Source organism: Branchiostoma lanceolatum, chromosome 9, assembly GCF_035083965.1.
Source record: "Branchiostoma lanceolatum isolate klBraLanc5 chromosome 9, klBraLanc5.hap2, whole genome shotgun sequence".
In the NCBI taxonomy this organism is placed as follows: Eukaryota; Metazoa; Chordata; class Leptocardii; order Amphioxiformes; family Branchiostomatidae; genus Branchiostoma; species Branchiostoma lanceolatum.
Window position 1 is genome coordinate 16,896,625 of NC_089730.1, and position 27,963 is coordinate 16,924,587.

Consider the following 27,963-nt stretch of genomic DNA (forward strand, 5'->3'; position numbering starts at 1 on the left):
GTAGTAGAGTATTTGCACAAAGTTTTAAGCAAACATTGCTGGCTGGACATTGTAGACTTGGGTGTCTCCAACTTAGAGCTTGCACAGGAAGCCATAACACAATCGACAGTTGATTGTTTGGTTTCTATTTGCGAAAGAGAGGAGGAAGACTCAGAAACAAGACTGTTTTGCTCCATTAGGGAGGTATGCCATATACTTCAGCTATGTGTTCTGCGATGGAAGAAAAGCATGCCCACCTCTGCTGCCATGGAAACAGTTGCCAGGGCAACAAGGGTTGAAAAGGATGGAATCCACATCCAAACTGCTCTTCAGAAAATGAAGGACAAGCTGGATGGATATGAAGGTAATTGATAGAATGCATGTTTTGATTGCATGGGTAGCATGCATAGTTTGGTGGTTAGTGACCCTGCCGCTGGACAAAGAGGTTGGGAGTTTGAATCCCAGCTGTTGTTGTTGTTCACCCGACATGCTTGAGACTGGAAAAGGTTGCAGACCTTAGTACACAACGTTAGGCCATGTTCATTGCCAAAGAGCTAGCCTACTATACTTAAGGATAATCTGCCCAGTACGATGAACCTGTACTAGTATATACATACATATTTTCTGTCATTCCTGTTACAACCAATTAAAGAGTAGCACATCAGTAAGCTGAAGTCGTTCAAGATCACTCACATTCACTTTCTGACAATAGAAAATATTGTAACATGATGCAATATTGAATGTTTTGATCTATGGAAAATTTGTTGGTCTATTCCTGCTGTTTCAGACTGCCTTGACTGGATGCTGATCAACAGTGAGGAGTTATATAAGGATCCAAGGTAGTGGCAAACATTCTTATGATTAAAGTTATTGAAAGTTAATCTAAAATGTAAACTTATGAAAGCTACAAACTGAGATGCTCTTTTATATCTTTCGTTGATTAATTTGTACATCAATTTTGTTCAGTATCACTTCCTTGTATGGAGAAGAAAGATTACTTAAATTATCAATACACTGTCAAGTCAAGAAGTTGCAAAATTTACTACATTTCCCAAATCTGTTGTCTTTTGATCATTTTTCAGGTGGATAGATGCCTTGGAGAGGGAGGTAGATGTCTTGGCAAGTTCCAGGTAAATCTGTATCCAGTATCTGGTATGAGGAAAAAACAGTGGCAGTGTGTGTGTGTGTGTGTGTGTGTACTTTGGGTGTCCCCTGCAAAAGAAGGGTGACTAATTTCTTTGTATTCCAAGTGTAGTTTAGAAAAGGCCCTGATGCCCTACTAGCTAATAGCCTGGTCTAAAGTAGAACCAGTCAGTATTGCAATGATACAGACCCATATTGTTTGATTTTTTAAAAACTTTTTGTTTGTCTCTACCTTAGGATTGTGCTGTCTGTAGCAGGGATCATAAGCAGATTGAGAGTAAGACACCCACAAGATTCAGCAGTGCCGCAGGTCCTCAGGAGACTCAGTAAGGTAATCAAGAAGTAGATTTTTTTTCATTGTAGATTATTATGATATTTTTACAAAACAACAAATTAAAAAGATGGAGTGGAGTGGTGGCTTCCATGGTGCTGCAATGACCACCTAGCCTGGAATCATACTAGTCTAGCCCCGTTTCGCTCCAGCAGTTGTTTCCTTGCAGCATAGTCTGGCTCCTGTCCCCATTTGAACGCTTGGTCCTCCTGTGTAATTTTGGGGGATCAAATATCATTATTTCTCAGAAGCAGTCTAACAGGGGTCCAAGTTCCGAATGCCTGTTTGAACCCTGTTGCCATGCCATTACTAGGATCATGTGACTCAGAGCCAATCTAAACTATCTCCTCTACCTTATGTAAATATTCAAATGACAATCGTTCCTCTTTTAACGGGTGCCAGCCTTTTCAGCAGGGGAACGATCAAAGGAACTAATGAAGCTAGAATAGAAATATACCATTCTAGCAACTTTCATTTTCATGTAAGTGAATCTAAATACACATCATGTATTATGGGATTTTCATCGGTGATTCTTCCAGGTGCTAACAACTGCATACACCCAGCTGCCCCTGACCAGCCAGGACACTGTTCTCCAGACATGAAATTTATGAAAAATGTATTATTCTGCAGAGAGGCAAACTGGAGCTAGACTAGGATGGATACCACGACCACATAGTATGTGGTCATGAACGTGTAGATGGACGTCATGTGAATACACTATATAATGGTATTTTCCTCTGTGGTTCTTCCAGGTGCTAACAGCTGCGTACATCCAGCTGCCCCTGAGGAGCCAGGACGCCGTTCTCCATCAGGTGCTGACCGTGTACGGACCAGGCCTGCTGTGCTCCGGACCGTTCCAAGAGGGGGTGGAGGATGACGTCATCACAGGGTTCAACAGGATGGTGCTGCTGGGGGAAGGGCATGAAGGGGTGGAGGTTAGATGTCAGGAGTGCAACCTTCCTGATACTGAGATAGCATTTCTTGTACCATATTTGCATAGGTTACAGTGTTGGGTAGCCTGTGTTTACACAACCTCTTGGTGGCAATTTAACCTTTTGAATCAGCACTTTCGTTGTTTGCAGTTTTGTTGTATGTGATCTGTAGAGAGTTTTCCACATGAAACCATTGTTGTGTCCGCTTCCATGTTGGTGTCCTCATTTGAATTTAAAGAATCATAGCTCAATCGCATTTAAAGATCTTCTGACACTCTCAGATGCTCACTATTAAATAAGAAAAGAAAGTTTAAAAAATAAACCAAAAAAAGTTAGGCTTCAGCTATGATCCTTTGAAACCCACATAGGGACACCATTTTGGCGGTCAGTAGCTACTGGCCTCTGTCATTAATATGAAAAGTGAGTAAAGATGCTATATAGGCTTTTTTCACGATTTATGGCTGTGTTTTTGGCAGGTGTTCAGCACCATGTGTGGAGTGGCCCTCCAGGCTCCCCTGCTGTTCCTGAAGACAGCTGTCAATCAAGCTGTCAACAATACAGGTCAAGCTGGGGTCATGTCAAAGGTCAGTGGACTCAACCAATGAACAGTTTTGTGACAAAGATGACAATTATAGCATTCTTAACTCTTTTTTCTGACAGGTGCATAAAGTATGATACAATCGATGTATTTTGTTCTGTAGTTGTGTAGTTAAATATATTTGTAAACATTACTTGTAGTCTTTAGCATGTTTTTCATCTGATAGAAACATTATCACAGTAACTGTATTTGTCCTTGGTCATGTGCAAGGCTGTCTCCCGAACCTGTCCCTCCGTCCTGGGGCGGAAATTTGCTTGTTGGGCGGGACAAAAATTTCACCCAATCTGTCCCAAAAATCTGAATTTCATGACATGAATTTGATGGAAATGTATTTTTGTCAGCTAAAACTGACAGATTTAACAACAAAAGTTAACAACATGGGCTCCCAAACAATGAGTGGTTTAAGACAGCTCTGGTCATGTGTGATACAGAGAATGACTGTCGCACAAGAATAGTTGTTGCTAATTAATGTTATATTCTGTCCTTGGTGCTGAAAGTAATTCTGATTAAATTTGGTCCTCCAGGTAAACTCTTTCTGTAAAATATAGAATGATATGCTTCACATTAATAAAGACCAGTCAACATACTTTCTATTTCAAACTTGCTAGAATGGAGCGCCTGGTTTAAAGCATTTTACATAACATACACTAACAGAAGTGTGTCTGACCCTGGTGCTGAACAACATTCAATCAAAATTGTCACATAGAAGACCGTCCTGAAATTTGTCAATCAAGATCATCTGAACCTCGGTGATATGAATGACACTAACAGTTTATTTGCAACATTCTTTGCAACAAAAGACTCCATTTTTAATATCCCTTGCTGCATATCTTAATTTTACTATAATTCTAAATGACAGACAGCCCTACATGACAACAATTCTAAATCAAGCAAAAATTGATGAAACCACAAAAACTGCTTGGTATGTTTTTATTACAGTAAAGATCAATCCAGCCATTTTCTTCTCATGAGTAAGTCAAGATTCTTCCCTCACCGGCGTAAATGGTGGTGCCCATTTCCGTTTCTATAGCCCTTGGGCCACACATGTAGTTGTGCAAGCACTGGGGCAAGGGGCTAGTCCACTGGATAATTTCACCATACTGACATCTATTTCTTAGCTTAACTGTCCATCAAGTCTGTTAACAACAGTACTAAGATAATGTACCAATATTTTTGTTAATTTTGAGTTTTTACATGTGATTTTCAGCTGAAACATTTTGGCAACGTTCAAGTATTGTTAATATTTAAGTGTAATAAGAATCAAGTTGACCTTATTTTCCCAGATTAGATCATTACCTGAATCCCACATGTATATTTTGATTGACAGCTGTTGCAGGTGCTACCTTCCCTGTGCACCTGGCAGCCCGACCCAGACCCCCCTACCCTGCTCTGTACCACACTGCACGACATTGCAGGTGACCTTCGCCCCAACACCAGAGAGGAAAACAACTTCATCACCTTCGTGGAGAATCTGCTTCAGGTACCATAGATATTGAAATGTAAGAATTTGCAAATATACTGTAAAATGCAGAAATGTTCGCGGTGGTTTTATGTTCATGGTTTTCGCAGCAACCGGTTCACCACGGACTTCAAGCCATTGCAAACATTTTTGTCCAATACTTTAGCAGTATGTGACTAAAGCACTGCCGCAAAATTAAAACCACCGTGAACACTCCATTTTCCCCTTAGCGCGAAATAAAAAAAAACATGCAAACTTAAATGCATTTACAGTATGTTTCCATTGTATTACCACAGTGACTGTACTACAGAATTGTTACAACCGCGAGCTTGAAACCTCTTTTTTTTTCCACCCTACCAAGTTATGTCCTCGCAAAAATCAAAATGGTATGACGGCCTACGACAACTGTTAATTGAAAATGAGACTTGAACCAATAATACTCAATGTGTTCCAATTCTTCCCATACAGCCATACAAGCCACCGTTTGATCCGACTTGCCCGTTCCTCTCCAAACCGCTCCTGCCGGCACGAGACTTTGCATCCCTTGCAGTGTTCCCGTACATCTACCAACACTACGGTCAGGACCAACGAGTTCCCCTCACCACGGCGCTGAAACTACTACAAGTTGTCTTACAAGACCAAGGTAAGGATTCTTTGAGGAGGGTTAGACATCCAGGTAGAGCCTTACGTAATAAGTCAAACTACTGGACTAATTCTCTTAAGGGTCAGACATTTCAGAGAGCATCCACTGTCTTTCACCAGTGACTGAGAATGAGTCTGAAGACAAATATAATCTGTAGGAAAGATGCTGTCTGAAACATCTGACTCTAAAAAATTGTCCAGTTATTTTATTTTATTCAAATTGCAACGGCAATACAAAGACCACCCAGGCAGCGTGGCTGATTTTGGGTGTCTGACACAGTACATACAATTCATCATCACATACAATTACAATGTTGAAAACTACGCATATATACAAATAAGGTCACTAACGTACACAATGATTTGATAATGATAATAATAATAATAGTACTAGTAATAATAATAATACTAATAAATGACAAGTAGGTTAGAGGTTTGAGAGGTTAGAGGTCAGGGTTAACAATACTAAAGTAATTAAGATTTGAAGTAGTTTGGCATGGTAAGTTGACGTGGATGGCTTAAATGGAAGGACTATTGAAACGCTTTGTAGAGGAAATATATGCTTCGACAGCCTTAAAAAGTTTTTTGTTTGTTTGATTGACATAGCCTGGTAACCCCTGCAGTATGGTAGACACGGACAGACGTTGTTGTGTGAGCTGGTGGACTGAAGCAGCTAGGACGTCCCTCTGGCTGTTGTAGAGCGGACAATGTAGCAGGTAGTGGGCAACAGTCTCGGAGGACGCACCGCAGGAACACAACTTGTCTTTGATCTTCATTAGATGCAGGGTGGAATGCAAGGGGCTCCAGTCCATTCTTAGCCTGGTAGCGAGGATGTTGAAGTGCCTAGAACCTAGGCGTCTGTACGCTTGATGCTGCATAGAGGTCAGGAGGTAGTCTTTGCACATTCTCTTGAAGTTGTTTAAGGTCCAGGCCTCCTTCAGTCTCTGTGGAAGTTGATTCCAGAGGGTTGATGCATGAGGGATGAAGCTGGACCTGTACACCTTGGTTCTGCAGCGAGGGACGTGTAGGTGCGTTGTGTTGCGGAGCTGAAGTCTAGTTGACCTCTGTTCACCTCTTGTGGAGGGGATGAGCGACTGGAGGTGTGCTGGCACGAGGCCATTTGTGAGCTTGTACATCATCACCATGGAATGGTAGTGTCTCCTGGAGGCCAGACTGTCCCATTCTAGTTCCTGTGCAAGTCTGGTACTAGGAGTTCCCTTCATGGCTCCGGTTGTAAGGCAGCCTGCATGGTATTGGACTTTGTCAAGCAATTTGCTGGCTGAGCTGCAAAGATCACCTAGCAGTACAGAGGTGTACTCCAACTTAGTCCTAATCATGGTGTTGTAGGCTAGTTCAAAAGCCTCCCTACTTAGTTTTCCTCTAAGTTTACAGAGTGCACCTATAAGTTTCCTGGATTTACTGCACATTGTTTGAACGTGATCAGTCCATCTCAGGGTTTGGTGGATAGTAACTCCAAGGTGGGTGTATGACGACACTTGTTCGACGACTTTTCCAAGGATGTATATAGGTGGGAGCTGGACATTCTTCCGGTCTGACTTTATGCAGAGAACCTTACACTTATCTGGGTGAAGTTCAAGTCCCCAGTCAAGGAACCAGGTAGAGACAGTGCGCAAGTCAGCGTTTGTGGTGTCAGCTATCTCCTGGACGGTTTTTGCTGAATTATACAAGGAGGTGTCGTCTGCAAAGCAGTTAATGTTCGACTTGCAGGTAAGGTCTTTGAGGTCGTTGAGGTATACAAGGAAAAGTAAGGGGCCTAATATGCTACCTTGGGGTACACCTGCTGAGGTTGTGCCCCAGGAGGAAGTTACACCGTTGAGGACGACTCGTTGACGACGGTCCGTCAGGTAGCTGTCAAACCAGTGTATCAGCGGTCCTCCTACCCCGTAGCGAGTGAGCTTGTAGATGAGTCCTTGACGCCAGACTGTGTCAAAAGCCCGCTTTACGTCTAGGAATACAGCCGCAGTGCAAGCTATGTCAGGGTCATCAACTGATTTCCCCCAGTCATCTACAAGTCGTAACAGCTGGAGTACGGTGCTGTCTCCCTTTTTAAAACCGGATTGGTTTTCGTTCAGCAGGTTGTTGTGTACAAGGTGGGCATAAAGGTGGTTGTGAACCAGTCTTTCCATGACTTTTGCCACTGTAGGTAGCAAGGATATAGGCCGGTAGTTTTGGCAGTCTGTTCTGTCGCCCTTTTTATACACAGGGGTGATGTTGCACTCTTTCCACTCAGTGGGAAATATTCCAGAGCACAAGGAGTAATTGAACAGATCCCTTAAGGAGGAACAAATCGCAGGCGCTGCCTCCATGAGAAGTCTGTTTGAGATACCATCAGGACCCGCGGCTTTGTTTGTCTGAAGGTTCAGGAGTACCTTGAGAACTTCTTCAGTTGAGAACTGGAGTACAGTGAGTTGTGTGGATGTAAACATCGGTAGTTTCATTGTCTTGTCTGGTTGCTTTGCCTTGGTCACATTTACAAACATTTTGTTCAAAAGTTCAGTTTTGTCAGTGTCTTTACTCACTAGCTGTCCTTGGCTAGATAGTGCCGGGATATTCGTCTTCCCCTTTCCAGTTATTTGATTTATGTTGTATTACACAAGGACCGGTATATGGATTGAAATCTGTAACAGTTGTTTTATGTGTTTTTTTTCTGAAAGGGACAGTATACGTAGCCCAATTTCTGATAATGCTTCTGTCTTCAAATTGTTAGTTTGTTTGTCTTCAAATGGTTCTCCTCAAAGCACGGACCCCTGACTTTACGCCCCATCCAAGAACACTTCCCTAGCCGAAGCTAGATACTCAATTTCAACTGAGTTTAGTGAGGAAATATAGGTGTAATAGGTGTAAAATGCCTTTACCAAGGGCACAACACTGGGGCCCACTAGGGATTGCAATTGGAACCCCTAACTATAGGGCTACCATGCCACCTGAAATTGGTGCTTTATAAATCAAAGAAGAAACCATGACCTACCGCATGCATGGCAAACAGTCTGCCCACCAGGATTGCAGCGGTCATGTATGACGTGTAGTGGGATCTAATCATTCCAAAGAGTACTTGAACTTAAATCCTGAGTAAGCTGTTAGAAAAAAGCGAGTCTTGTTTATTTCAGGCCTAATCCGAAACTCTTGTTGGTTAAGCCCACCTCTTTTTAGATCACTGCATCATCAAGTGTTTTTCAAAGAGGGTTTCTCTTTGGAACTGTGGCGAAAACAAGTCCTCATCAAGCATTATTGTGGTAATCGATTAGCTCTCAATTGTGCCGTGTGCGAAAAATATTCACGAACAGCTGTGTTGAAGGAAGGTAGTAATGTCTTGCGGTTAGAAAATGGCATCAATTCCTGGGTCCATCTTCAAAAGCTTTCTACTAGTATGTGCCTAGTTTTTAGGGGGTTCTAGCTATATTGCAAGTAAAGTGAGAAAGGTCCATGCTACATGTATACACATGTGCTTGAGTAGCATTCCTTTAACCTTAAAATTGCTCAGGAACGCTGTTGGCACTATTAATAGAACTGTGCAAAGCAAGCAACAGATTTGTTGAGTTGCAACTTACAGCATGGAAAATGTGAACATTGACATATTACTGCACTAACGACAGCACACTGGATCTTTGCCTGGGTGAATTGTCTTCATATTTGATAAATTGGTAGGTCTTGATGAGACCTCAAATTGATTAGATTTTGGGCCCCGTGGCGGCTTGTTATGGTACTGCAGCAGAACTGCTAGTTTTTGTATCTTCTGATCTGAATATGGTACAGCCACCAAATTGGACTGTTGTCTATAGCTGACTTGTACACGAAAAGAAGTGACATTATAAGGTTAAAACCCCCTAGTAGTTAGAAGGGTTTTTTCAGCAGCAGTTAAAAAACAAGTTTCCACATCCTCAGCTGTGTCGTGCAAAACAACCCCCAACTGGGTAGTCAGTATTATCAGACTGTTTCCACAATGGATCATTATTTATTTTCCCCACTCGTAACAGCTCATTTCATCAGGCACCCTAAACACAGTGGTTCAATGGGATCCGTCATGCTTACTCTTGTAATTGTTTCCGCTGTCAGAGTTTTGTCGGAAACGCGTGAACGTGGGTGGTCGGGAAAAGTCATGATTATATATCTGGTGCTTTTAAGTTTTTTTACATTTGTGCACTGCACCTGCGCATTAGAAATGCAATTTATGTCTATTAGGTCAAGAAAGGAAAGACTTTGTGTCATGTGATAAAACAAAAGCTTTGAAATTGTAGTAAGTAGCCTCCATAGCAGGTTCTCTGGGCCTTTTTGGGGCTAATATGATACACTTTTTGCATGAACTTCTTTTTATACTGGGTCGTTTGTGCAGCAAGCCCCTAACCCAGTACAAAAAGAAGTCATCAGCAAAAAGTGTATTATAACTATATGAGCCCCCAAAAGGCCCCTTCTGCTATGGAGGCTAGAAGTGATTTCTGTGGGTGGTTGACCATATGCATGTTGGGCCTTAAATGCCATGCCACTAACTGAATCCAAAAAGACTGAGAAATAGTAAAAAACAGTTACATCTTGGGTATTTTATATCCAATTATCTCAGCCAAAATTCATATTACATATAAATGGTTGATTTGAAGAGATCTATCTACTAGTTCAGCATCCCCAAGGTACAATGTACACTCTTCAGAGTATAAGAGCTGATGTTAGGCTGGTATGTTGCTTTCTTTGCCTTTAGATTAAAGTTTGACTTCTAGATTAATACCATCTTCTTGAGATTTTATACGCTGCAAATATTTTAATTCAAAAATACCAAAATAGTCCAAGCCAAATCTTGGGAACAAGCCATTGTACAATACATTTTAGATATGTGCTCAAAATATCTAAAACTTGTCCTCTAACAGTTACTAACTCAGGTGCAAGGTTTTAAATGACACATAGAAAATATTCATACTATCTTTTCATCCGGAAATAAACATCAAAATATTATTAAGTTTTACCCATAACATCATAACATATGACTTCATTGAATCAATGAATTCTCCCAGCAAAGGTTAAAATAATCTTGCATAATAATATCAAAGTACTTACAAATTTATGGTAATTGTATGCCACACCTTACAAAATTATTGATAAAATATTTCTCTTAAATTTTTCTGCATAAAACTGACAATTTATTCTGCATAAAACTGACAATTTGTCAGAATCATAAATTATAAACTGAGTCACAATCTAAATCAGCCTTAGATTATAAAGTGAGGGATGGTCAAAGGTAGATAGGGTTTTTTCAAATTTATCTGCTTTTTGAAAATTGACCAGTTATATTAACGGAAGACACTCTAGACATTGCTATATTATGAGGATGTGTAAAAAATTGTTAGGATGTTGCCTTGTGTGAACACACTCAATGTACTCACACCTTGGCTTCAGTCTGACTTAACTGGCTTACAAGTAATAACCTCTCTTGACACTCACAGGGTTAAACACAGGTCTCACATTGTTTAGCCCTTATATATGTTGCTGTAACTACTTGTTGGGTTTAGGCTTGTTTTTGACGTCTTTTAGGCGTTTTTGTTGGGCTTTCTATTTTGTTACGGTTTCTTTTGGCAGCCAACACCAACATAGCAACATGAAAGAAACCATGATAAAATGGAAAGCCTGACAAAAATGCCTAAAAGACGTCAAAAACAAGCCAAAACCCAACCTAGTCTGCTTGGAGTCAGTAGCAGATTGTAACATTTTGGCAGTTGTGTCATATAGTTGAGCACATAGAAGTCACGCGTTTGCTTTGTGTGCGTTAGAACTACTTTCGTCAGTCGTACTCATATTCATCGTAGTCCTCGTAAACATTGCTGTCCTGCATGTTCACGGCTGGTTCCGGGCGGACGCATGTACAGGCGATGGGCACCTCTTCCCAGGAAAACCTGCAAGAGTTGGAACAAGTTTAACTTAGTGGGGGTAAAATGATGGTTATGTTGTAAATTGTAGAATTTTTGTGGTGTTTTAAAGTTGTTTCCGGACGGACAGACGCACGTAAAGGCGATTGGCACGTCTTCCCAGGAGAACCTGCAAAAGTTGGAACTAAGTTAGTGGGGGTTAAACACCACTCAAGTTGTAAATTCTAGAATTTTTGTGGCGTTTTCAAGTGTGCATTCATAGTGGTTCCGGGCGTACGCACGCGCACGTCTTCCCAGTGGAGCTGCAAAAGTTAGTGGGGTGAACCAGGTTTTTTTTATATTTTTACATCCCACTCATTGTTTGGGAGCCCATGCTGTTGACTTTTGTTGTCATTTGAAGCTGTTGATTTTTGTTGTCATTTCAAGCTTACAAATTTAAAATACATTTTCCTCAATTTTATGTCATGAAGTTGAGATTTTTTGGACAGACAGGGTGAAATTTCCTCTGTCCCAAGAAGCACATTTCCATCTTGAGATAGAGGGACAGGTCCTGGAGACAGCCCTGGGGTGAAATGACGGCGATCGGCATGTCTTCGCAACGAAACCTGCCATTTGAAAGCTTTAAACAAGTTAGTGGCCCCGGGGTAAAACGCCACTTATGAGGCTATGTTGTGAATTTCCGAATTTTTGTGGTGTTTTCAAGTTTGCGGTTATAGTGGTGACCTCTAACAGTGAACTCATCACACTGTGAACACTTGTTATCTGGTCAACTTTTGACCTTTATTGATTTTGACCTTGGAACGGCTAAGTCTTTGAGTTATGGACACTTGTTTTCTTTTGACATCGGAAATCTACTTTTTTTTAAGTTCAAGGGGAAACCTAGCTGTCTAAGACGAAATAATTACTACTATCTAATAGATGATGAATAAATCTGTCTTCCAATATGTTACTAAATTTAAAGTTAACCATTGTTTCAACCACAAACTCAAAGGTAGGGCTGTAATAGTTGCATGTTTTTTTACATCTCTCTTATCTAACATTACTGGACTGGGCCAAATTGCTAAAGGCATTCGCTAAAGTGGGGGAAAACTGGTGCCAATTTGTCGCCTGAAATAGCAAATATTCAAAAAAATTTGCATACCGTTGGCATACTGTTTCCAAGCGCAATTTGGTGCAGTTCTGTGACATACCTGCTTTAAACCTTAAGACTTTCCTAAGGGCGTCGCCTGCACTGAAATTACCACAATTTGAGTTTTAAAGGTGCTGATGATATATGGCTTAAAGTTAAAGTTTTCAGTTTACAGTTATGTCCCCAAATTTGAGTTATGTCCCTTGTTTCCGGGTCAGGTCGTGAACTTTCCGACCCCCCCTCGTATATCTGATTCAGACTAATTACGCTCCTTGCTGGAGGCAGATTTGGATGAATGCTCGCGTTCCTTCCTGTTATTCTCAGAATTCCCCGCCCCCCTCCCCCCACCGTAACGGTGACTTGATACTCCATGTTGCCACAACAGTCTGTGACATGACATGGCAAAGGTCTATCAAGATTAAGTCTGGGCATTTTTGTATGATAAGATTTGTTTTTTATCTACCCTCCAATTAGAAAACACACAGGTGTGTACTGTAGATCTTTAAATGTTTGCGATGACCTCTTTATCGCAAATTTATGACGCCAAGAATTTGCATTTTCAATGTATGAAATACTACAGTCTGTAACTGTACAACAGAATTGTATTTAATATTTAACTGTGACCTCAAAACACAGCATTACTGTGAAATTTAAGTCCTTACAAAAATTAAACAATGTAACATAGAACATTATACTGACTATAACATTGGGCCAATTCTACATCTGAGAGGTCTTCTAAATGAAAGCCAACATGCATATTGATTAAAATCTTCCATTAATCCTGTTTACGCTTGTGGGTATATTTACGTCAGTATGAGTTATGTATTTACATTTTTTGGGTTTCGGTAAAGTTTGTGTTTAAGAAGTTTTTTCTCCTTCAACCCAATGTAGTGCGGCCTGGTTATTGAAACAAGAAAGCAACTTCTTCAGAAACAAACATTACCTTACACATACGGACTTGAATATACCTTATTGTGAATGGGCCCTTAGATAATAAACTTTATTTATCACCTGTACGAGAAGAATCCTCGCCAATCACAGCGTCCCGTGCTGCGAAGCACCTGGATCTTGGTCGTTACCGGCTGACTCTGCATGGTGAAGTCTTCAAACCCGTGGATCAAACATCCACGGCACAGGCACTCTGCCACGGCCAGCTCTGTACAGTAAACAAGATGTCAGGAACTTCTTACTTAAATTACTAGAAATACTTAATACACTGCTTGTTTTTTTACAACCATAGCTGAATAGCAGGATCCTCTGCTTGTGTTCAAATAAACTGATTTTTTCAACTTCCACTTTTTGGCCCACTGCCTGATTTTTATCACTTCAACGTATTTCACACGAACAATTGTTGAATGTTTTAAAGTGTATTTTTTAAGGTTTTCTGTATGTGTGTCTGTGTGATTCCCAACTTCACACAATGCAGTACGTCCTCAATACTGCTATTTTTGTTGGTGGGAATGGTCACAAACCAGTATGGGTATAAAGGGGGCAAAGTCTGCCGTCTCTAATTGCCTTAAATGTTATACTCTATGTCAGTGCTGTAAAGCCCAAAAAGTGCAATACTGACTTCGATAAATGTCTTTTAATTACATGTACATGTACTAAGTACTACTTGTAGTGATCAAGATCATCTATAATTTGCTTTTTTTATTGGTACTGATCTTGGCGAGTGCAGATGAATTTGAAGGTGGTCTTCGTAATTTGGACGTCACCTGAAACCTTGATCTTAAATCACCAGGTGCCAGTGATGAGAAAGGGATGGAACATATGATGCCTCGTTGTCCACCCATCATAGAAAGTTTACATTAAAACGTGGTAAAATGGTTCATAAACAATGAACTATGGACTTGAAGCTAACATGAAGATCTAGAGTTTTACTTTTAGATTTATGGAGCTCTCTCTAGACCTTTGAACCAAGGATACAAGTTAAACATGTCCTTTACTTGATCGCAGGTTTCCGTTTTTACATTTTGCCCTGTCAACGATGCCTGAGGGTGTGAAGGGGGGATACGGGTATTAACATAATGCATTATTCTTAAGGGTGACATTATAGCTATTTGTTAAATGCTGCCCTGCAAAAGATGTCATCTTTTTGCCAGGTTAGTTTGCTTAGTTTTTCTGTGAGCACTCCAGGATGGTTGTTTTAAAGAACAATATTGTTACTCAGAAAGTTGTTGATGATTGAAACCTTTATTTTCATGAATGTGCCTCAAATTATTCCTCAAAAAGATTAATGAATTAATGAATTCTACCATATCCCCCAGCAGTTTTCTTTTTAACTGCAACTCACAGTCCCTTTCCACCAGAGACAGGCTGACAGGTTGCTGAACAAATTTCATAGATGAAGAACTTTAATCTTTTTACCTTTTGTACCTTTTGTTGTCTTTTGAATCATACCTTAACATAGGCCATTATATTCCAATTATAAGTTCAAGGGTCATACAAATCCAATTTTGGTGACTCAATGGCCACTCAGCGATTGCCCTCTAGTGAAAAGGGGGCCTTACATTCAAACTGCACTGTCTACGCAATGGAATTATGAAATAGCATGTACTAGTTCTTGCCATCAGCTTATGTTAAAAAGATAACAGTTACTTTGCAGTTTGTTTTACTGCAAACCATGAAATATTAAAATTTTCAGTAGTTTTATGTTCACAGTTTATGTGACATAAACTGTGATTTCCACTGCAAAATCATCACACTGCGAACATTTTTTCAGTGAGGTGTACTGTACCCTATGTGCAAAATTAACTAATCCTGTATATCTAAAATGATTTGACAAACGAGTACGTACCATCAGGAAATCTCTTGGCGTCGTAGTCTATCCTGTAGTTCCATGGACTGGAGGACCTGTGGTGGACGTCCGTGCTGCGCGAGTACGCCTTACACGGGTTGCGGTGCCGCGTGGCGTTCTTCACCTGGTGGCGAATCTTCTGCAGCGGCCGGATGAACGGGCTCTCCTTGTAGCCGTTGAAGAATCGGAGTTTCCTGCGGAGGGCGCTCCTGGGCGGGTCGCGACATTCCTTCTTCTTCCCGCGCCGGTGTCGTCCCTCCGAGCCGGGGAGTCCGGTAAGCGCCAACAGGAGCAACGCAAGGATGGAAAATACCGTGATTACCTGAAAAATAAAAAACAGTAAAGTCACGGAAGTTTAGAATTGTAAGCAAGAGGCAAGTACATTATGCGCCTAAAAATGTTCCTTTAATTTATCACATGGGATGGGGCTCACTGAGCATTGAAAGAGAAGACCCTGCTGTATATTTAAAAGCAGAAAATATCTTTTAGAGCTTGCAGACTTAAGGGCGAGCTGTTTTCCTACAGTGTGACACCGGCTTGACCATTTTGGTTCCGTTAGCAGGTGCTGGAGAGGTGCCATGTTTATCCCTGTGCGGTGACAAGGTCATCACACCAAACCATCCTCCTGTGTTGTCCCAACAGAACAACAGATCTGCCTCAGGGACCAGAAAACACTGCAAAATGCAGCAGCGTGTTTTCACCACACCACGCTCACAAAGCCTTCTTTCACCAGCTTCGTGTAAATACATTCCCCTGCATTCGACTAAGGTTCCAGCTTTTAGTCTTGAAGAATTATTAAACTGTTCCAAGCACTTAAAATATACATCTTTTTACTGTGTGCGTCAGTCGGTGATAGCATCTCTTCACTTAAAACTCCATGGGTCATTGAAAACTTGAAGCTAATAGCAAAACCTACACATATCATCCATTTGAAACTCTTGAAAGAAAATGAAAAACATGCTGAAATATTTTAATCTAATTTAAGATTCTTTGTAAGCAGCAACTTTGGACATGCAATGGTGTCTATATATAGGCTTGAAAGGACAATGCCGAAGTCCGTGATGAACAGATTCTTGGGGTTTGCAAAAAGAGTGTATCACATGGATCCAGCAAAATGAATAAAAACGGTTTCACAGAAAACTTTTCAGTTAAGGTCCAACAGATCTTTTTAAGGAGTCAAAACTGCCCAAGAAGACCACTTAAGGTACTGATAAAATCTGGTCTATGGGGACAGGTGGTCACTTAGAAAGGATTCTTAATGCTTGTGTCAATGGAAAAAAAAATAATCCAGAAAGGGACCAACAAAAAGTTAAGTGACATTGGCCAGGTGGTCCTAATGTAGAGGTGGTCACCATTCCACTGATAAGGATTTACCGAGTAACCCAAATGTTCGGACATTTAAAGCAAAGAAAAGTGACCTACCTTCATTTCTGCGAGTCTGTTTGGCCGGAGTTGCGAGGTTTGTTCTACGGGCGCAGTGCTGTGCTCATACTCGTACTAACGTACCGAGAGCCAATCGGAGCAGGATCTTGTGACCCGGACTTTCCCACCGCACACTTTGTTGTCAGTTACAGAACTCTTCCGCAAGCCTGTTTGGTCCAATACTGGGCACACGTTAGGGCCAGACCACTCTGGTATAGGGGAGGGAAGCATAGTTTTCTTTCTTTGTCAGCCATGAACACTAATACTACAGTCAAGATGCTAAAATTGATAGTGGTCATAACTGGTTAAAGCAAGGGGTGTTTCTTTATGTCAGTACCTTCAAGTACCCAAAATGAAGTGAGTTTAGAAATTAAAGCTTATTTGTAAAACTTTTGAAATGGTTTCCTCCATTGTGAGAATATATCTTTGAGAAAGTAATAAATATTGTTGCTTTGGCAGTCTAATACTTGTGTGTGACCAGCCGTGTGTTTGTTTGTTTACTCTACATCTTATCCCAGACGCCCTCGTTTTAACACCATCAACTGTCCACTAGTATTAAATGTTACAACGTGTAATTACCGGAGCCAGTTTAGTCCCTGAGTCCCTGATTTCAGCTTGTTAGCAAGCCTGCGCTTGTTGTAAGACAAATGTTCCGCGGAACCGACCAGGATCGTATTTCTAACATCAGAGTAATTGCGCTGTTAAGGCTGTCTCCTGGAGCCATGCCTTCCAGCTGTATTTCTCTGATGATTATGATAACGTGTTTGATCTTTCGGAGAGTTACGAATTACAGTCTTGAGGTCAGCCGATAGAAAACAGGTATTCCTTTCCAAGTGTATAGATAAGGCACAGGATGTTTTTTCGGGTTCTGACTGGAGGTGTCTTCTTTGCTGTAAGATTTATATGCGGTGTGTAGCGAGTGTGTTCTGGATTGGATATATCTGTCATCGGTCCAGAAGTTTTGGATACCTGATCACTGCTAATTACAGAGGGGCTGTCATCGCCCTAATTCATCTGGAATTTTCTCAGGGCAGACTCTTGTGGGTGTTTTTCTGATACAGCTGGTGGCCCCATATATGGTGGAGCTTCAGGTGTACATGTAAGCCTGCAAGGCGTCAAGCCTCTGCATGTAAAAGAACCCAACACACTTGTCAAGAAGAGTAGGGGTGACCTGGTGTGCTTGGCTGGAAACACAAGCCGTGGCGAGGCCGTATTTCACTACTAAATTATTGAAAAAGTGCTATGCTTTGCCACATACCTTACCGGTAGTGAATCAAAGTGTTTTGTGGATGCAAAATGATTTTCCATCAGACTTTCCTGCCATTTTCGATGGCTAGAAACAGTCCCTCTGTGTATTTGAACATGAGAACATCAGAGAACACATGTACTTGAAGTACAAAGAACAAACCAAAAGTAGTCAATAGAAGGAAATAGGTTTGCTCCCAACCTACACACATCCTTTCCACAAATGTCGTTCACACGCACACACACAGCTGAAGAAGTTTTCCCATGACAGAAAACAGGTACTTCAATTACGGGGGTTTGTCTGCGCTTGGGAGGTGTGAAATGGGCCCGCATAGAAGAGATTGTTGCCATGGCAACAGCATTGAGTCCCTGTTTTGATGCCAGATGTGCCGGACAATACCTCCGGTACAAAAATGATGAAAGAGCATGTTGTCGCGCAGGTGTGGTTTTATTATGGAATCATTGTGTTTGAGGTTGGTTTTTACTATAATTGAATTAAGGACTGTTTAAATTGCAGGTGTGCCCCCCTCCCGCAGGTGGCTATTAGGAGCTTTAAGTACAAATTACTATAGATCTAATCAGTGATGATTACATTAAGTAATCTAGTACAGTAAGTGGCACAGTGTTTTCGACCACCGGCCTGTTAAATGTATGGCACCAGTTAAAATTTTTGGCTCTGTACAGTCAAACCTATCTATACTGACCTGACTCAAGGGACATGGAAAAAATAATCACAGTAGACAGGTGGTCACATATGATATATAGACAGGATTCTTAATACTTGGGTCAATCTGAAAAGTGATCTCAGGGACCACCAGAAAACCAGGTGGTCCTCATGGAAAGGTGGTCACTTGTATGTGCAGGTTTGACTATATTTCCAGTGACAGTTAAACTAACTTGGAGCTAGCAAATTTTTTTTTAGATGAGTAGACACCCCTTCCACTGCACATGTAAAATGTAGAAGAGCATTAGATGATATTGAAGGAAATGTCCACTTGAAGGTATATCTATACCGCTGTATTAAAATTCATTGCATTTTCGCAGGGACTTAATGCGGTTGGAAGGAAAAGGAAGTTTTTAGTGTGTAAAATTTCATGGTTTAAATGACTCCAAACCTCAACTGTTATACAGTAATGCATTAGGCAAAGACTTATTTTCAGTGTCATGAATTTGCGGTCAGGTCACTGCGAAAAACACAAAAATAAAACCACTGCAAACATTTCAAATTTTACAGTAAGTGTTGCTATGCCCAGAAAAAAGCTATGTGCCATTAAACCATATAATGTTCCCACCGCTTAGATGTACAGTGATTGGTGACTCACAGTGCAACAGTTGCTAGTAGTTACAAGAGGCATCTTGAAGAGGTTGTTGTCTGTTGTGCATTGAGTACTCATTAATCTGACATGTACACATGTTGAGGGACCTCATTCTGATCAGTACTGGATAGCGTCACTCTATTTTTGGTTCTATATATGTAGGGCAGTATTGGCTGTCTACATTTGATGAGGATTTGTGGGACTGAGAGCCTAGTTTCTTGCCTAGACATCCAAAACTGGATTCTTAGCATTTTGGCAAGTTGTCAGATGTCAGATCCAAGTTAGAATAACCTATATCACACTCACACACTAAAACTACCTTTAGGTAAACTGTGCTTCCACCAAGTTCAGATTTGTTTGGCTTAGAAAATAGTTTTAAAACTTCTTTTGACCTACAGTTATTTAGCTGTGACCCAGATGGATAAAATCTGGTCTACGTGGACAGGTGGTCGCTATAGACAGGATTGTTAATGCTTGTGTCAATGGGAAAATTAAAAAAGTGTTCACATTGGTAGGTGGTCCTTATGTAGAGGTGGTCACTTATACAGGTTTCACTTGCTTGCTTGTTTTTTTTAATCAGTTTTTTCTACGCATGTCTGTAGCCGCTATGCATCAGTCCCTGATGCCCGCGAATGATTGATTGACGAAAAAGTGGGCCAGGTGGGCCTTACGTAGAGGAGGTCACTTGAATGTACAACTGTGACTTGCTTGTTTGATTTTGGCCACTTTTAACTCATTTTGGATAACGTGTGCATGGTTTTTGTCTCTTCTGTTTGTCCAGTGGATGATAAGTTGAGGTCACCAAACAGGTGATAACCCAACCTCATGTCCAGCGCTTTATCTCACCGATAAACTTTATCGAAAAATTGGTTCAAGGCCAGAGTGATTCTACCTCCCACTAATTCTCATATGGTTTGAATTAGAGCAGGACCTAGCATCTGTCTTTTTGTCCTCGTGGACAGAATTTTGCAGTAAAGAAGGATAAAAGATAATCTTCAATTTTTAATTTTTTTCAGTGTCACAAAGCTTTCACAAAATCAAGACAACTGTTACATTATTTGAAATTTGCCCCTCAAAATTGGGAGTAGGTGTAATAGGGGGTTAAGATGTTCAAAATATCATGGGGAGCGTGCTTCCAGACCCCATAGCATCCTCACTTGAGCCTTTGGTGCTGGATTTGGGTCTTTGCTTCGTCCTCTTGAGAGTACTGATAGAGATTTAAAGCTGGAAAGGATTAGAGATTCAGACACACAGACCTTACTTACATGTATATCCTCCGAACATCAACATGGAAGATTCCGTTACATGTGTAATTCTCTCGAAGGCCAAACATCACGGCTTTTGAGTTAGACAAACACGTGAAACTTTCAACACAAGTAAAAGATTACAAAACCTTCGACTGTACAGCACCTGTACGAATCCTTGTCAAGAAATTGCTTCTGGAATCGGAATGAATTCTAACCACATTGAACACAGATGGACTTTCAAGCTAGATGGAACTTGAAGTGACTACCAATGTTTGTTATTTTTCTATACAATTGAGATTTGCTACATGAAAGGATTAACACAACATGTGACTATCATCTTTTCAAGATGTCGATCTGGAGACCTGTCTGACTCACACCAACTGGTAGTTAGACCCCACTCTTGTCTAGCCTGGAATCCAGACCTATTATAGCTCCCGAGTCTCTCTTCGGGAGCTATAATAGGTGTGGATTCCAGGCTAACTCTTGTCAGTAAGTGTGGTGGGTTCTAAGTGTGTGTGTCTGTCAAATAGGGGGTCTCTGCTTTACATCTCATCCAGCAAAAGCTAGGTACTCATTTTCACCTGAGTTGAGTGTGAAAATTTGTGCCAAGTGACTTTCAAAAAGGCCAATACTGAAACCTGCAAGGAACTCAAACCCAGAACCTTTTAAGATTCCTCAGCAACAATTAGCCACAAGGCCTCTGATGCTCCATGCCTCCTTTTAATCTTCAGATTCTTCCTGTTTCAGGAGGGGGCAACAACCGCTGGCTGCAACCTCAACAGGTGTTTCCCATCATCCTTTGCCTGTGCCAGCTGCTGGATGACACCAGTGCATTGTGGGAGGATGATGATGATGATCACCCCATCAGCAGGACAGCTCAAATCAGAACTCTAACTCTGACCACCCTGGAGAAGATACAGCACATATCACTGGAGATGCTGTCATCTGGCAAGTACAAAATATTGAGTCATTACACACTAGCCTGGTACCCATCCTATTCTAGCTCTGCTTACTCCTTTGCTTCCCAGCAGAACTGTCTATCACCCGTTGATAGTACTGTCTCTACCAGACTAACTGCGTCAGCTATAGGGAGAATATATGCCAGGGAAGTTTGGCCACCAGAGGGTTTTATTTGCAGGCGCGGGGGAAATATTGAGTCAGACCCTCACTGTGGACTGACTCTACTGGCTAATTTTTCCTTTTTTTTTCTGAATTCTACAATCCATACGCCCGTAGGAAGGCTTGGTGGAGGTTACATTGATAGAGAAACGATTGGTCCTTTTCTTCCTGCATTATTAGTTCTGATTGGCTCTGAGTCGCTCAGTCATCGTAACGCCATGGTAACAGTGTTCCAGCAGGCAGACAGAAGCTCAGTCCGTGTTAGACTGCTTCTGAGAAAAATTTGATTCATGTAATAGAATGAAAAAGAATGCAGGAAATTAGGACCAAACATTGACAATGGGGACAAGGGACAGACAATTCTGCATGTGAAAAAATAAATACATTGTGTCAATGACTGAATTTATAATTTTGATTTCAGAACCATCGAAGTATGAAAAGCAGATAACCTGGTTACACACAAAGTTAAAACTGCTTGGTAAGTATAGATATTATAAAAATGTTATACACCATCTTCTGCTCTTGTACAATGTATATAGCATTAAATATAATAGTAGAGAGAAATAGGAAATATTATCTTACACCCCCTTTGCACTGAGGAAGTGACCATTAAGAACTCATTAGTTGTCCAAACAAATTTTATTAAGATGTATTTTAATTGTAGTTATGTTTTCTCTCAAATTATACTTTTACAACATGGATCATACGGTTAGTTGATCTATAAACTCATAAGCCTCCTTGTAATAAGAGAATTGAACATTGTCTTCATGGGTAGGAATGTTAATTACTTTAACAACTATTTCTCATTCTTATAGCATCCGCTTAAAGAATGAAGACTTGATCAGTTAATGAATGAAAAATATTTAGGCTATCTTTGAATTGTTATTCGATCCTTCTACGTTCTTTTACGAGAATGTTGGCAAGATCTCTCTCTGCATATTTGGTTTCATGATACCTTTACTGAACAAACGAAAATTGGACGCAATTTATCGCCATTGCTTGAGGCAGTACGTAACCAACAGTACGCTACTTTCTGTACACGACCAGGCCGTTCCAGTGGTTTGTCACGATGTTTAGTCTACGAACACGCCACGGTGTTTACGTTGCCTCGGGCTTTCCTTAGAAAGGAAGGATACAAAAGTTCCTTCCATTCCTGAATTGTCTTCACCCATACTGCACCTGTGAATCTCCATCATTAAGTGGGGTTTACGCTTGAAAATGATTAATTGTTTTGGAATGTAAGGAATTATCAGTGACTAGATTATGGTAACAATCACAGACTTGTGCTCTGGGAAGTTGAATACATTGTAACATGTGCAGGTCTTTGAGTTACAGTAAATTCATCTACATTGTATTTTATTTTGCTAGGTTTTTTAAGTTTGCAGTCGAAACAAGACGTAAATAGCACATGTTAGAACATTTATGTCATGATTTCAGGATGAAGAAGCACTGCAAAAACTAAAAACTGTAAAACCACCACAAACATTTCAAGATTTAGAGTAACTGCTGAGGCCTTACATGTTCATATTTTACTCATGACCTCCGTCCACATGTTTAAATACATAACTAAAAGAATACTTCAAAGCAAAGGTCTCAGGAAGATTTTGTAGTTAAATGTCAATTACTCACCTATTTTCAACTTTTAAGATAATTTTTCAATGAATTGACAATGTAATATCATGGCTTGTTTTATAGATTGGACCAGCAGACTGTATGTGTTCCCAGTGCTGCAGCTTGTTTTGCCACAGATGAAAAAGGTTTGACATCTTCATTTTTTATTATAGTCAGATGCTAAAAGACATAGTCCTTCCCATACTATATAGGTTATATGGTGGTGCCCATCTCTGTTTCAATAGCCCTTGGGCCACACAGGTGTGCAGTATGGGGCTAGTCCACTGGTAGTGGTGTGTATTCAACTATCAAACTCTTTGTCATAAGTGCTGAGTGCTTAATAAGAACAAGAGAAAGCAATAACTATGTAATATATAACTTTGGAGTTTGGGATCAAACCTGCAACCTATAGCTACTGTATGCTAAACAAACACTCTTCCCACTAGGCGTTGCTAAATCTTCTAATGTGTGTATGAAGAGTCAGCAAGTTTAAGTTTTTTTCACAGACAAGTCATGATGTTTGTTTGTTGTTTACTGGGTTACATGTTGTTGTTGTTTTCCACAGGAAGTCCCAGACGTGCTGTTTACCTTCTGCGACCTTCCCGAGACAACCTGGCTTCCATTGTCAGATACTCTGTATGGTGGGTACAGGGAACTTCCTAACTGGACATATAGAACAACAGGTGGCCAAGAACATGTTTTTTAACCTTCTCCCTGCTGCCTAACTCTGTAACCAATAGGGAATGGGGTGCCAAATGGCTACTTCAAAGTGCTAAAAGTTAGCAATGTTGGTTGGGTGCTTGTTTATAGGTTTTCAAATACATAATTCCAGATGTAGAAATTTTATGGTGCAGGATACTGTAAATACATTTAAGTTCACGTGGTTTTTATTCCGCGGTAGGCAGAAAATGTTTGCAGTGGTTTTTAGTTCGCGTTTGAAACACTACTGAGTATGTGCTACAGTCATAGGTGGGCAAAAAGTTTCTTGGTGGTTTTAAGTTTGTGCTGAAAGTTCACCTCGAATACCGCGAACAGAAAACCGCTGCGAACGTTTTTGCATATTTTACAGTACAATGTATTGTGTTTGTCTGCAGGTCCAGGTACAGGACTGGTGGCCATGTTGGAGTGTTGTCGATCGTCTGCAGAAATGGCCCAGTACATGACCAAGGTAAGCAGTCCCTCCAGGATTCACAAAGTTTTCTTTTTACACAACAAAAGAGTAAAACAATACCTAGCCAACTGTCTGTCACCTTTCTCTGGGCAATAGTGACAGGGTTTTTTCTGGGTTTGATAGATCATAGTACAATTTGTCTCAGTATTCTAAGATGCTCATACAATACATGTATGTTCTAACACTATGCCCATGTATCATTTTTTGTTTTCCTTCTGTGTAAGGCGGTGACTGTTGATGTTGAAGACGCCTCCCAACTTGTACTGTTCCAGAAAGGTGTGACCGTGGCTCTTACCCAGGTAAAACCAAGCAGATGTATAGAGCCATTACAAAATAGATGGTTCCCCCACAATGCACTCTCCAAATATGTTACCTGAAAGTTTATCATATGTTTAAACTAAATGTATTGCTGCATAACAATTTTTTGGAAACAGGTTGTAACATAGCATTTCTATTCGAAGCTAAGCGATAGTAGTATACACTCAGTAGACATTTACAAAATGTATCATTTGAAATACAGAATGTAGTCTATGATTAGTTTAAATGAGTTAAAGGACTCATTACTGTATAGCAAATGTATTTCCTGACTTGATTTAATTATGTCATCTGTGGCTGTGTGTCTCTCTCTGTGCATGTCTGTTTCTTGTATCAAATATCATGATAATTACTATGCTGTGTAAAGAAGGCACTTTACATTGCTACGATCTCACTCCTAACAGTTTCCCAATGTGCCTGTATTGTATAACAGGTATAACTTTCCTTTGGCTTAACACACCAGCATCTCAGGCACACGGCGCGGCAGTAGCTGGTAATATTACTGTAACATCAAACTATATATAGTGTACTCCAGGCATTGTTGAACCTTTTCCCTGTTGCCTGACCCAAGTCTGTACAAAACAGCTACATACGCTGGCTAAAGGTTAAAGCTATCTACAGTACTTGTACTTGGTGACAGACTTGCATGTCTGATGTCATGCACCGCCCCCCTCCCACAGGTCCTACCCCAGTGTGTGTGGCGGGAGTGGAACCGTGTCATCCAGGCAGTCCAACAGCTGATGAGGGAGGGACTGTTGGTGGTTCCTGTGGAACAGGGCGGGCACTGCCAGGACTTAAAAGGTACTGTGTGTGTGCATGTGTGCGTGTGTTTGTTTGTATGTCACAGTGTGTGTGTGTTACAGTGTGTGTATATGTGGGTCACAGTGTGTGTGTGTATTTGTATGTCAGTGTGTGTGTGTGTGTGTGTGTGTGTGTGTGTGTTTGTGTGTGCATGTGTGTTTGTGTGTGTGTATGTATGTTTGTTTCTGTATGTGTTTATGCATGTGTGTGTGTGTAATATGCATTTGTGTGTGTGTGTGTGTATGTGTGTGTGTGTGTGTGTTTGTGTGTGTATGTGTGTGTGAGTGTGTGTGTTTGTTTGCATCGTAGACTCATGATGCTGCATACTTTCAAATTAGTCTTAAGTGTAGGACAGGGCATTGTAGAAACACAGGTGTTAATGGAGGGAAGGCACAATTCAGACCTAACACCAGACTCACTAATATAGCAGCTGTATGTATGATTAAAAGTTAGTTACATTGTTTGAGATGTGAATTTACCATACTATAATTCTTGATTTGTTAGAGGTAGCTTCATTTTAGCTATTTTAGCGGTCGCTAGTCAACCGCTAAAATTTCATCACTACAGATATGTGATCACTAACATTTAAGACTCACAGTGATGTTTGTTCCCACCGTTACAATTAAATGCCATGAACTACTCCCTTTCCCCCCAACCGCTGAAGTTACCCACCGCAGTATTGAATGGAATTACAGTAACATTGTATTTATTGCAGATGTACTGAAAGTGGAACTCAGCACCTCCCAGCAACTGGCAGAGGTACTGCAGCTGATGGCCAGCCCTTGGGCTGAAACCTGGGTGTCTCCAAGAGTCTGGGTACATGTGGTCAAGAACTATGTCTCCACGATTCAGGTATGTTTTTTATCATATACGCCATCGGGGGTTTTTCTAGAAAAATTGAACAAGAGGGAGCACACACAGCTGAGGGAGCAAATTCTATGTATTTATGGAATAATCAATCACTGAAGGAAGGCTGTATGCTGGAGATTAAGCTAAAATCTGACTTCGACAAGGGGGCGCTGGGCTGAATCAAGAGGGCGCAGCGCCCCTTTTTCCCGATTTAGATGAACCCCTGGGCATACTTATTTCATTATATGGATGACATCCTCTGGGCACCCCAAAACGTATGTGCTAAAAATGTTGCCTTCATTCTGGAATCTATGTGGCCAGGAAGGTTGAAGAAATGGTTGAACACAATGGCAGAACATGGTATATATAGCGAACAATATCTTCTTCTTTGGCTTTAGAAGACTTGTGCTCAGGGCACAAAATACTTTTGGGAGGACAAGTTGATGCAAGCATGAATGTCATCCTTATAATCATTTGTCAGTGTGGCCATAGTTCTTTGGCAGTCTTCTTCTTTGGCAGTCTCGGAAGACTATCTGTGCGCCTCTGGAGTTCTCTTGTGAGTTCTCTAGTAAGATATACGATTTAGAAGTATTGAAACTTGTCCATAAATACCAAATCTTTATGCATGTTGATAGGGAAATATAATTATGTATGATGAATATGCATATTCAACCTTTTTTTTTTTTGCTTGAACTTAGTTACACATGCCATGATTTGCTTTCCTTTTCTTGTGTGGTCTTAACCTTCTTAGATGTCATTGTACCAGTATTCCTTTATGCTTTTATTCTTTTATTCAACCAATAGGAGCTGCAGCATTCAGTTAGCCAATCAGACAGCCCGCCTGAGGCACAGCTGTCCGTGATTGGTCAGTTCTTCTGCCACTGCTGTTCAGTCATGACGGTTGCACCTGGAGAAGTCTGTCAACAGCTTTTTGTATTGGCCCTGGACATGCTGACAATGTGTCAATCACTTTCCACATCAGCCAATGAGGAGGTGGCATTGAGACAGAGGGAGGGGCTTAGAAAAGAGATAGAACAGTTGGAGCTCCATGGAGGACTTAAGAGGACACTGCAACTGAAACTGGATGGAATTGGACAGTTGTAGATGTTTTATATATAGTGTACGTGAATTGATATTGAAGAATCGAGTCACCAGGAAAGCTTGTTGGTAGCAATGTCTTGTGTCTACAATTCAAATAATTGTGTCATGACCAGGAAAAAAGTCTTACGGTAACCATTAGCATCAAACCACACCCCAACCAAGGTCGGCACTACGTTGGGGTAGCCTGGAATCCATCCAATTCACTCCTCTGACCAATCGCATCTAGGCAGAATGTGCCTTTTTCAACTTTCATTTTCTAATTTATACTACATGTAGGCTGGTGCAATGACCAACTTCCAACCATAGATGATCTTGCTCAGAGCCAGTGCTGTCTCCAGCTTTGAACATGTTACATTGTTTAAAAGCCCATGTTGTCGATTTTTGTCGTTAAATCTATCATTTTGATTAAAAGAAGTACATTTTCATTAATTTCATGTCATGAAGTTGAGGAAATTCCCATCCCAGGACGAAGAGACGGGGCCTGGAGACAGCCATGCTCACAACTATCTTCCAAACATGGTCTGGAGGTCGGGGGTCATGGTCGCCTATATAAAAGATGCTTTCTCTTGTAATGATATGTAAAGAAGTGGATGCTATTGTTATTAGATTAGCTGATCAATCATGATCAGGTGATAGGACCTCGTGTATTTAGTCATTTTCTTATCCAAGATTTATAAGGATTGACATTTGAATGGCAGTTTGGTGAATGCTTTCCATCCACTGTGAAAAGCCATCTTTGTTTATTTTGTCTGGTTAAGAAGAATGTTATCATTTTGATTTATAATAAACATATACAACATATGTCATACATTGTGGCATATTGTGCCTTATTGAGCATGCAAATGAAGGCTTGATTTGCATATTCTGTACCTTAGATAATCAACAT

General features: G+C 40.7%; 2 protein-coding genes across 2 annotated transcripts; one reads left to right on the forward strand and one right to left on the reverse strand.

Annotated features, from left to right (window-relative positions):
* LOC136441860 (gem-associated protein 4-like) lies at nt 1-27,859 on the forward strand. Its single transcript, XM_066438394.1, has 17 exons — nt 1-343; nt 767-818; nt 1,062-1,109; nt 1,360-1,453; nt 2,206-2,388; nt 2,862-2,969; nt 4,311-4,463; nt 4,911-5,085; nt 20,858-21,058; nt 21,651-21,707; nt 22,925-22,986; nt 23,406-23,481; nt 23,935-24,008; nt 24,236-24,310; nt 25,007-25,127; nt 25,843-25,979; nt 26,781-27,859. The coding sequence occupies exons 1-17, from the start codon at nt 229-231 to the stop codon at nt 27,078-27,080; spliced, it is 2,031 nt and encodes a 676-aa protein (XP_066294491.1). The 5' UTR covers nt 1-228; the 3' UTR covers nt 27,081-27,859.
* On the reverse strand, nt 10,335-16,308 carry LOC136441927 (interleukin-17D-like). The gene is made up of 4 exons (XM_066438489.1): nt 16,303-16,308; nt 14,881-15,202; nt 13,095-13,239; nt 10,335-10,981 (listed from the first exon to the last, which is right to left on the reverse strand). The coding sequence occupies exons 1-4, from the start codon at nt 16,306-16,308 to the stop codon at nt 10,870-10,872; spliced, it is 585 nt and encodes a 194-aa protein (XP_066294586.1). The 3' UTR covers nt 10,335-10,869.
* Nucleotides 27,860-27,963: the final 104 nt, after the last annotated feature.